General features: G+C 33.7%; 1 protein-coding gene across 2 annotated transcripts in view; it reads right to left on the bottom strand.

Annotated features, from left to right (window-relative positions):
- LOC114936201 (uncharacterized) overlaps positions 1–12,585 on the bottom strand; it is a 150,742-nt gene extending 138,157 nt beyond the window's left edge. For both annotated transcript variants that reach the window (XM_029309309.1, XM_029309310.1), the window contains exon 1: positions 12,364–12,585. In XM_029309309.1, coding sequence (XP_029165142.1) covers positions 12,364–12,378 — 15 coding nt within the window. In that variant the 5' untranslated portion in view covers positions 12,379–12,585. The remainder of the gene's footprint in view (positions 1–12,363) is intronic.
- Positions 12,586–12,760: the final 175 nt, after the last annotated feature.

Here is a 12,760-nt window from a genome sequence, read left to right as displayed (position 1 = left end):
AGCCTGCCTTTTCGGAGAGGAAGCTCGGCACAATAATAGAATGCATTTTCCATTTGTCCAATTCCCAACAGTAATTACATCGGGCCTTTCTATCGGCTTTGCCACCGTGTGTTACCTCTTCTCTCTCATCTCTCCCTTCGTCCAACCCTCCAACCCCTGTTAAAGCCTTGGCTATCAAAGCAAAAATTGCTTCTGTACGCGTTTGCAGTGAAAATTCTCGTTCCTTGTAAAAATTTACAGATTCCTCTCGAACGCGGGATTTAAAGAAAAAAAAAAAAAAACCCTACATTTTTCTCCAAGACTTTCCAAAGTCCGACGTTTAATTATATACGCGGGAATAATCGTGAAGTCTTTTTGTTAGCCCGATTACGACGACGCGAAGCGAGAGAACGGCGCGAGAGAAATTTGAAAATTTAATTAAGGTTAATACTATTTAACAAGCAACACAGAAGTGACACTTTCGTCGTTGCACGGCGCGTATCGATTTTAGGGGCACGCGCTCGTCTTCCACCCTTCCTCCCCTCCCTCTCTCTCTCGACCCCCTCCCCCCGGAAACGCTGAAATGCTTTTATCGTCGGTCAAAACAATTTTCCCCATTTGACCTGATTTAGAAACGAAGGGTGGAAGGGCGAGGCACTTCGGGCAATTCTTTACATACGGAAGAAATGTTTTGAAAATGGAGGAAGAAGAAAAAAATATAACGGGGCGAATTGTCGCGATTACAATGCACAGCCGCTCGGTCGACTGTAGAGTAATTTTGTAATTGTATGCAAATCCGGGAAGCTTCAAATTATTCAATCCAGCTGCACGCTGAAGTCTCGCCGGGCTTCGTTTCCATAATTATATTAACAAGATAGACAAAGCTGTTCTAAACAATTTATTCAATCATTTCCGTAGCGAATGATTGAAGAATTTCGCAAGTATATACGTAACGATATAAATATTCAGGAAAGATGATATATTCGTATTGATCGTGACGAAATTCGCGAGAGCGACTGTTTAAAATGATGTAAAAAATTATTATGTGCATAGCATTATTTTCAGAAGGTGCTTTAAATTATTAAAACAAATTATTTTTCTCGCATTGCAACGAATACGCTGTGTAATAATATTCTAGAATATTATATATTATATATTTATTTTTATTTTATTTTCCTTGGGTAATTTTATCCTTTTTTTTATCTGTATTATTCTTGGGAGAATAATCCGTATTATTCTTAGGATAATAAATGATTCCCGTTTTTCTATAGTAGAAATATATATCTTTGAGGGACTAATGGATGCTATAGAGAGTCTCTCGAGCATTTATTTATCCGAGTTTATTGTCCGTTTAAATAGAATGACAAAGCTTTTTCACTGTTACGATATACTAGGTTTTCGAAAAAACTATATAATTTTATATATTTATCGTCTTATTAAAAAAATACATGTACACAAAACACGTAACATTTTCTACAAAATAAATATATATTTGATATTGATTTTTCTTTTTGAGCAATAATGTTTGTAATGTAAAATAAATAATATGACATTTTCCGAGAGAAAAAAAAGAGAAAGAGAGAACTGACCATATTCGATAAAATTGAATCGATACAAAAATAATAAAATAAAAAAATGTTTCTTTATAAATTGTGCGTGAACAAACAGAAATTTCCGGCACTCGAACAATGACGTGTTCGATGAACGCGGGGTTAATCTGTTTCCCTGGAAAGCCACTCGTCACATTCTCACTCCACCAATTAAATATCACACAGCCGTTCGTGAAAATGGAATCAGATAATGGTACAATGTCGCGGGATCGATACCGCACAATCGGGACACAACGCGATATTCTCCCCGATCGGTTTTCGTAACTAATCCCTTCATAAGAGAAAATAACAGTTTCGACATAGCCGTTGATTTTTGAATCAGTTTTCAAAATATTTATTATTTAGACGTGTGTGCATTCGATTGTCTGCGCGATGCCGAAATGTTTTTTCGATCGATGTGTTCTCGTTTAAAAAAAATTACCTAGACAAATTTACTGCCAATTACTGTTTATATATGTATATACGAAAACTTCATTCTTTCGCGATTACCTGTCAGATCGCGTGGGAACCTGCGCTGATGAAAAAAAGGACGGTGAACAAAAGGAGAAAGAGAGATACCGAGGGCATAGGCGGAGCCCGATAAGGCAACGACGTATTATGTCTTTTAAATGGCACATATTAAATTTGGTCATTAAATCTGAATCATGGTTTCTCTTTTTTCTAGGAAAAAAACTTGATCAACACGATGATAAAAATATTTACGAAAAATCTCAACAATTTATATGTGATATTTATGAATCTCTTAGAAACTAAACTAATTAACTTCACTTTTTTCTCTTTCTCTTTTACTAATTTTAATACCAAAGTAGTAATTATATATGTATAATTTTGATATTAAAATTAAAAATTTTACAAAAAGTTGAAGTTGATTAATTTGACCGCTGAGACGGTCTCTTTATATTTATGTGTTTATATCAGACTGAAATATTTTAAGAAAAACATGTCGCAAGAGAAGATCTCAAATTAAGTCGGAAAAAAATTAAAATATCCAACTTCCATTTAAACTCTTTTTTTTTTTACTTTCGAGATATTGAAGTAATTGTCAAAATTTATATTAAAAATATCTGTAATGCAAAAATCAAGAAAGAGATCTTTGTTATTTATAACTTCCTGACAATTATATTAAAAATTCATAACATCTCGAATTTATATGCAGAGAAATTTGATATTATCATATGTATCCATTTTGAACATCTTGAATAAAATAAATATCTATATGTAAATAGAAAAATACATCAATCGAGTTGATTATTAGAATCTATTACAAGACTTCATTCATATATCGCACTTAGCAAAATAGGGAAATCGCAGCTCGCGCAATGACGCAATGATTGTTTCTAAACTTCTCACGGTTTTGTCGATTTCTCCTGAATTCTCGACGTGTGTGTGAAACGTATCGATTAATCCTCATGAGGGAGTTGCACAGCGAGGTACACACAGGTTCCGTGTTTAGTACCTCAGTGCGAAACGCTTGATTTTACATTTCAGAATCAATTGCGCAAGCGCATTTCTTCGCGACAGAGTGCAAAAATTTCGCAACAGCATCATTGATCAGACGTACTCATTTTCCTTCCCATTCATTGGTTAACTTTGAGACAATAGATGATGATATAAGAGAAATAAAATATAATACCAAAAAGTAATTATATAAGAATATTAAGTTTGAACGTATTACTATTATATATTTTTAATTAAATAATATTAATATTTAATTAATATCAATATTAATCAATATTATTAATATTACTTATTAATTAGTATATTAATATTAATATATAAATATTATATTAGTATGCACTAATATTAATATATAAATATAATTAATTAGTGTTATTATATAATATAAATATTATTATATAATATAAATATATATTAATATTAATTATTAATAATTCAATATACTGTACGTTATTTCCTATCTTATACTTTGTATTCCGTTATGCCTCAAAATTCTAAAGCGCATAATCGTTTCATCGAGTGAAGTATCCCGTATGTATACATATACGCTCTGAAGATTCGTCGACAAATTTCGTGAGAAAGCGCGACGAGAGAATGTTGCCGAGACTCATTAAGGCCGTTTTAGAGCGGGTGACGATACCGAAACGGGAGAGAGCAGCTCGATAAGAACGTACGTGTCAAGGCTGAATAAACATTAATTCAACTCTACAATGTGCTGTCCGATGCGATAACAAGGGAAAAAAATAAAAAAAAAAAAAACAAATCACGATTTGTCGCCGTTTTAAACAGATAAACAGATGATTTAGTTCAATTCTGCAAATAATGGGAACCATCGATTGATTCCGGCACCAAGCATATGTATGTAGATGTACGAGAAAGGGAACAAAGTATTACATGGCTCGGATCAATATAGCAATGTACATACATGTTTTATGGATACAACTATAAAAGTGCAGCACCTTTTGACATTATTCATTTCTCTTTTTGCTGAATATAAAAAGCAGCATATAACATTTTTTTAAATATATAAACATTATACACGCATTTCTTCATGAAATATAATATAAATCTATATATAAATAATAAATAAATAAATATATAAATAAAATAAATATAAAATAAATATAAATATGATATATAAAAATATATAAATAAATAAAATAAATACATCTAAATAATAAAATAAGAAATATAAATAAAAAGATAAATATATAAATAATGTATATAAATATATATATATATTTTTTTTTTTTTTGAAAATATAATAAGCTATAATTCGTAGACACAATAATTTTTATACTAGGCAATTTAAATGTTTGCCGAGTAGTCTCGCATAATGCTTTATAATGTATAAATTTTTGATGTATTAAATTATATATTCATAAATGAATTATAATTAATAGCTCTCTCCATATAATTTAAATTAGGCATTATATACGAGAGTACTCGATATACTCATTTAAATCGCTTAGCGCAAAAGATGAAGCAACTAGAACGGAATTAGATCTTATACATTATTTATCGGCGATAATGTAAACTTTCATAGATAACGGACGCGCAGTTATAATTCATGTAGATAAAGAAGAATCAAGTCGACACAGGCGCTCGCTCAAGTTTCTTCCTTTTTACATTTACACACCGTAGCTTTCATTTTTCAACTTTTTCGTTTCAGCCGATTGAAACGAGCAATGTAATCGCACGAACGTATGTACATACATACATACATATGCGCGTATAGACGTACAGTCCGATCAGCAAATAAGACACGGGAGGGGATACTGTAATTTGTTATTGATCGCAATAAGGAATATCGTAAATAAAGAATATCGTAGGAATATCGCGTTCGTCCATAATCAAGAATGAATATCGCATATAAATGTCACAGTTAAGGGGCACAAAATGTAAATACGATAAAAATTATCAATATAATTTCAATATCAATTTAAAAAAAATATATATATATATATATATATATATATATATTTATATATATATAATTTCGTTTCGTTTTAAATTTTAATTCGAAACCTTTTTAAAACTTTTATAAAACCTTACTAAAGAATTTATTTGCGAGAGGTCATAATAGTTAGAAATATTAAGATTCTTAAATTAAATGTGGAATAAAATTTAATAAATCCAACAAAGTAAAAAAAAGCATGGATGTTTTAACTTAATAAAATGAGTATTACGCTTTTTGATAAATAAGATCTTTTATATGAAACGTATATAAGCTCTAATGCAGGCATGCGGCAAACGAATCGGAAAAAGAAGGTAGAACGGTAAGTAATATGGAGTGGAACATAAAAAGATTTAACGAGAAATGTAAAAGAAATTATATTACGATTATAACCATGGAATATTAATGTACGGCTGGAACGGAAAAGATTTCCTAATCTACGTTTTCATCTCGGCGAACGAGGACCATCGACCGCGGAGAGATAATTAATAATTAAATTTCCTATTAATTGTTTTATAAAATAAAAAAAAAGAAATAAACGCAATATTATGAGGACGAAATATTATTTATTATTTAAGCCGAGACCGTATTATATATATATATATATCAATAATATCGTCGCGTCATTGAATTATATATATATATATATATATATATATATATATATATATATATATATATATACATATATAATTCAATGACGCGACGATATTATTGAAGTACTGGATAAAATCGATAGAGAGAAGAGATACGAAATACGCAAGAAATAATGAAAATAATAATTCTCTAATAACAGCGCGGCGAACTTTAAATAGCAATGACGTGGCCGTAATTGCAAGGACGATCACAGCATGTTAACGTGACTAATGACACAAAGTGGAAAAGCATTCGGTACCTTTATCTTCGTAATGACAAAATTTCTATGACGACACGCGCGCGGTCGAGAAGTCGAAGATTAAATCGCTTTAGCGAATGATGCTCGTCGCATATGCATATATATATATATATATATATATATATATATATATATATATATACATATATACATATATATATATACGAAATTATCCTGTAATAATGTATCGCAGCAAAATTCACAAACGTCGTTATGTTTTGCGACTGTAATCACGATATAACTATATATATATATACTCGCAATTGCTGACCTCGCGCGCGCTACATCCGCGAAACTAAATAAACAGGGAAATATTTCAATGTGTGCGTGAGATCGATAAAAAAAAGAAAAAGATACGATATAATATATGATAACGCGCTTATTGGAGAACACTCGTTTCTGTGAACACTCGCTATATAAATATTTTTGCACTAATACAATCAAACACAAAGTGTATATATATATATGTGTGTATGTACGTAATGACATGTTTGTTAATGTTTAAACAGTATTTCAATGTAATTATTAATTTCAATGTAATTATAATACCTGATATTTCATTTAAATTACATCCTTTAATAATACATTTGTAATGTCAAAAAATTATTCAATTATTTAATTGTTCAAATTTGTCAAATAATTAATTATTATTCGTAATTATTCTTCATATTTAAAATGTTTCATTAGTCGATAGTACGATTAATCTTCATGGTTATTAATATTGAAATTTATGAGAAAATAAATTTTTTATTAACTAAATTAAATGGAAAAAGAGATTGCAATCTCTCTTATTTATTTCGCGCAAAATGGCATAATATATAAAATCGCGTTTCAGGTTGAATTGATTTCATAACTTTCTTGCTTCAGAATCGCGGTCAGGCAGATTTTCTAGCGTGACTGTATCCCCACCCGACTAATTTTACCGATTAGAATTTTAACATGATGTACAGTTCGCCGCAGAATTTCCGAATGTACATGCAGTGGCATCCTCAGCAATTTTCCCTCGCTGTGCGCGATGCACAATATCTATTTAATCGCACATATTCATTAACTCCATTACATTCGATTGCAATGATATCATAACGATCGTAAACACAATGCAGGCAAATTTTAATTTTAAAACGGCAATTTCTTATACGGACGCGATGAAATAAAGAAACGATGATAAAATTCAAATATTCCACGGATGGATAATAATGCATTTTTTTACATGCATAATAATGCACGGGCGAGTTTAAATGACGTTTTATAAATTCTTTGATGACTCCCCAATGAATCATTCCGTTCTCGGCATTGTGTCTTGTCTCAGTGTCTTATCACGACTAAATAAAAGATTCTTATCGCATTCCCTCTTTTCCCTCTTCCTCCTTTTATTTCGATGCGACTCTAGCGTGCGCTCGAACACGAAAGTTTAGAAGAAGAAATCTGAGCTTATACCGATTAAATAGTTTATGGGAGGGGGGATAACCTTGAAACGACAAATAAAATGGAAAAGAATACGAGACACGGTTTACTCAAAATTCTATATATAAAAGTTGATAGCTGTTAAAAAATTATAAACGTAATGCGCCAAATTGCAATTATATGTCATCCAACAACAAAATACAACGCAATAAACGATTCTTAATCTCCGATTAATTAACCAATGTCGAATCATTTCGTGCGCTATCCTTCTCTATCTTTTCCTCTCTTCCTTTATCTTTCTCTCTCTTCTTCTCTGTTCCTCATTCTCTTATAATGCAATTCAGGCTGTGAGCTCTAGGAAGCTTCAAAAGTAAATTTCATTAAAGCAGCAGTGGGTACTTCCGTTTAATGTCGTTAGCTAAGAGAAATGAGAAATAAAAGAGCTCGAAAAAGACGACGAGACGGGTCAAATCAACGTCGAGGATTTAGAGATTAACGGCGTTAATATTTACAGACATTGACGCTGTAGTACGATGAAAAGGCTGGAGAGATAAGCAAAGGAAAGGCTAGAGAGACAGTACGATAGAAAGAGAGAGAGAGAGAAAAAGAAAAAAAGAGAAAGAGAGACGGGCCGATTCTATAGATGGATAATGGGTGGCACAAAAAGATCAATAAATGTATGCACGTCCGCGCGAGTTATAAATTCGAATAAATACGCCGGTGAAGAAACTTTTTCCATCAACACGATTAATTTTGTTTTTATTCCATTCGTTCTCTCTCTCTTTCTTTCTTTATTACTTTTCGTATTTCAATCAAAAAGTCGTAGCTCCATAATAATATATACATATCTCCAGCGTATAGTTTAATGTAATAGTCAAGTATAGGATTCAATTTGAAATGCGCACGGATAAATTCAATTGAAACAAACCGATTTTGTGTGTGCCTGACCGGCTTAATTTTCTAACGGGGATTTATAATTTTTTTTTACGTGCACATTGAATTAATAAAATAGATGCATATATAGATGCGTTTTCGCGCGCGATCATATTTCGGGGAAAATAGTTTTTCCGCGCGACGAGAAAGAGCACAGTTTTTTTTTTTTTTTTTTACACACCATTTCCTATTATATGTAAATAATGCATTTGTCGAGGGCGGGACACCTGTCCCATTTTTTTTCGGTCGACTGAATTTGATCCGTCCTGTATATAACTCACAAGCACGCACACTGTCACGTCATGCGCACGCACGATCTTGATGATTTCACACAGAGATACAGGCGTGTAAACACGTCGGATATGCGACTCCACGTAATGGGCTATGTATGCACGCACGATTACTGGATAAATTAATATAAAAAAAAAAAAAATACTTAGAAAATAGCGAGATAAAAAGAACTCATCTACGTGCTCCGCCTTCGCACGTATGTTTGTAATAGGAAGAATATAAATAGTTTCCGTATGCACAAGTAAACATATGTGTACATATACACAATCGCATATATATGTATGTATATCGTGATTACAAATTTAAGCGGAATTTTTTTAAATAAAGGAACAAAGAGCGTCACCAGATAAAATATTGCGCAACGAATATATAATATCTAATTATATATTATAATTTTAATTAGCGAAGACCCCTTATTATATACGGGCAAAAAAAAGGAACAATTTATGACTAAATGTAAACGCTTGTATTTGCATTATTTTAATACGATGATGTCAAAATAGAGAGATAATGAAATTTTGTCATGATATATACGTTCAAGAAAGAGAGAGGCTATATAAATATATAAAAATTTAAAACTGAAAAAAAATGATCGGAGAATCGTATGTTATAACATGCCAACGAATGTAAAAAGTCATGCTTTTTTTCGCACGATTAGCATAACAAATATTAAACGTCGCATTCGAAACGTCGCAATTTAATGTCTCCGTTTACTATGCTATGAAATGCGATATTTGAGTGTCAGTGTTGTGATATCGCTTCACGCGGAGAGCTTGGTATTCGATACAATTTCAAAAACAAAATCCACGTCTCGCGCGATTAAAGTAGCGTTAAGTAACCTTGCGCGTAAATAAAGCGCGAGAGAAACACATTTTATTACTCTCTCGGAGAGAGAGAATTGCCGCGTCATTGCGCGGATTTTAAAATATGTTTTCTATCGTCGAGTCTATATATAATATATATATATATATATATATATATATATATGTGCGTATGTGTGTGTGTGTATGTACGAACCGATTGTGTACTGCGCGCAGATATATATATTTCTTGTCGCCGTTCGTCCGGAAAATCGTCGATTTTTATCGCGACGTAATACGCCAATGTCGCATTTCGTCGTTCGGGGCGCATAATAATATATCAAAAATTTAATATCCTTTATACGCAGCGGCTCTCTATATTCGGTAAAATAAAAAATAAAATAAAATACTCCGAATTATTATTATTAGAAATTTTTACCGCACGCGACAAAAAAGAAAAAAATATAAAGGAGAAAAATACAAATTTATTTTCCATGTATTACTTTATACGTTTTTGCTTACGAAGCGATGCAGCTCGCAAATACGTGACATTATAAATGCAGCTGCGTGACCTTCCTCGCGACATTTTATTTCATCTCGCAATCCTTTCGCGAGTTAAACGTAAAAATAATTAAAGAGAAGTCTGGAAGAGGGAGGATAGAGATAGGAATAGGGAGGAAGAAGAAAAACGCGCGCGCGAATAAAATCCTATTCTGTGTGTGTATATATATATATACACATATATACACATATATACATATACATACATACATACATACATATATATATACATACATATATATATATATATATATATATATATATATATATATATATATATATATACACGCTCTTATTCGATTTTCTCGAAAAGTTTGTTTGCACAGTACGAAGAGAATCCGCGCAAATTAGACGCGCCGATATAAATCACTACCATTGTTTTCGACGCGCGAATTTTATTTCCGCGCACGGATTCGCGTTTGTACCTCCGATCGCGCAAAAGCGAGCGAAAGCAAGGACGACTTGAATCGCAGCGATCGTCTTCCACCTTGGAATTTGATTTCGTCGTAGAATTTGCGCGCGAGCGAGAGAGAGAGAGACAATTTTAGGCCCCGGCACTGTTCCATTGTTTGCGCGAGTATAACTCATATCAGCGATAAATATAGAAATTGTTTAAAAAAAAATAAAAAAAGAAAACACAGGCAATCTCTGTTTTGCATAATAGATGAGATGCATTTATCTCGGCGTCGCGAATTGAATAATATTTCACGTTATAAAAGGCAATTTAATTTTTAATTTTAAAAAATTTATCGTTCACTTCCTTCCATATTTTAATTTTTACAAAAATATAATAAAAAAATACATACATATACATATATAAATTTGTGACTCATCTCACATATCACACAAACACACACATTTTCGAAATAAATAAGATATAAGACTAAATTAAATACTGAATCGTAGATATAATAATTATTCGTGATTCAGCGTTTATCGATTTAATTTTGTGAAACGTATACTTTCAATTCGCTAGAACGCGAGTGCGGGTGGGGAACTGAAGGGAAGGGGGACGAAAAGAGTTGAAACGAAGCATCATGCACGGAGGGAACGTGCCGAAAAAAAAACTGCATTCTCCCCCTCCCCCGAGAAAATTCGTCACGCACGCGCACGATATATTTATATACATATACATATATATATTGTCAATGACTCTGCGTCTATTGCAAATAAATATAGCATTAACGATACGTATATTTCGCGGATATATCCGGTGTAAATAAATAGTGTACTCTCTCTCGTTATTCGTATCGAGGAAAAAAAAAAAGAAAACCGAATGTAGCAATAACAATAACACTTTCGTCACGATCAACTTTCTTCACGGACTGTACATGCCTTTTTCGACAAAGCACTGCGAAAACATTTCTTTTTTTTTTTCCTCTCATTCTCTCTCTTTTCTTTCCATCCTCGACTCTACACGCTACGATTTTATTCGCGAGATGATCTTAAAAAGCTTCGAAATTGGATTCGCATACGCAGGGTTGCACAAAATATAACATATAACGATGTTCCGCTTGTAATAACAACGTAACCGTTTATCGATTCGATTCTTGGACATGTGACGGATAATGTCGCTATCCTCTATCGTCTTTTCCTCCTTCTCCCCCCTCATTCTTATGTTCGCACAGCATTTGTCACACAAGTGAGTGATGAAATACAGCATTCCAAAAAAAAAAAAAAAAAAAAAAAAAAAAAAAAACTGATTTACAATAAAAGAGATAAGGATCCGAAAACAATGCAATTTCACATTAAATAGTCGTTAGGACAATGCGAGTCGAGTTGGCTGCGTTAAATCGGGTTAAGGCACATCTATAAATACCTCACTAACTGAGAGTGAGAGGGAAAGAGAGGGAGAATGGTATGGAGAAGAGTCGGAGCAAAAGGGACAGAGATACGAAGTATGGTAGAACAGGAGCGCGAGACAAACAGAGAAAGATACAGAGAGAGAGAGAGAAAGTATCAAGCCAACAGAGAGGGAGTAAAAGGCAGTATCGGTAAGAGACGCGCGAGTGCGAGATAAAGACGAAAATGAAACAGAGATGAACAGATATACACGATGATGGCTCGAAGAAAAGAGAGGAAAAAAAAAGAAAGAGAAAGAAAACTAGTTTATCTAATAGTATAGCACATCGAAGATATATACAATGATATATTCGTTGCCAGATGTCTAACTACACGATAATCTCCCCACCATTCGCCTACCCCTTCCTCCCACTCGTCACCACGCTGTCACTTCTGCATTACAATCGAGCGAATATTCAGCGAGGTAAATCTGACGGTTACATGGAAGGGGGAGGGATGTTGAAATGAGAAAAGGCGGGGGAGGGAAATAGAAACGCGCGGTGATTAAAGAGAAAAATATAAGACAGCGTTAAAGAGCGCGAGATTTGTTTATGGCGCGACGAAAGGGTTGTTCAAAAAATTGACGCTTCTAAAAAGCCCGGGTTTTTTAATTCGCGCGAATATTTCTCTCACCTCTATCTTTTCCATTTCTTTGCCGCACGAATGTCACTCACTATTCCCACAGTCATCTAGAATCCCTTGGCGCACACACACACTGACGTGCACACATAGCGCGCGGGTTATGTATTATCGCGAGCAGCTTGACTCGCGAGAGCGCGGTGTGCGTGTATCGGAACGATATAGGTTTGACGCGCGCGGACCAGCGACTCACGGTGCGGCGCACGCCGCTGTCCCATCAAGACTACTTTGTATTTACTCTAATTATGTGACGTCACGGATACACTGCTCGCCCCACCGCTCGGCCGGCGGAGGCGACCGAGCGCCGCCGAGCGCGCCCGAGTCCGCCCGAAGCCGCGGCGACGGCGCACATGGCGCGGCAGCTCGGCTCGCCGACCAGTCACCTGGCGTT

The sequence above is a fragment of the Nylanderia fulva genome, unplaced genomic scaffold (assembly GCF_048542155.1).
Source record: "Nylanderia fulva isolate GAGA-0341 unplaced genomic scaffold, ASM4854215v1 Scaffold4, whole genome shotgun sequence".
Lineage (NCBI taxonomy): Eukaryota > Metazoa > Arthropoda > Insecta > Hymenoptera > Formicidae > Nylanderia > Nylanderia fulva.
Note: the sequence above shows the minus strand (reverse complement) of the source record. Positions and strands in the feature narration are given on the sequence as shown.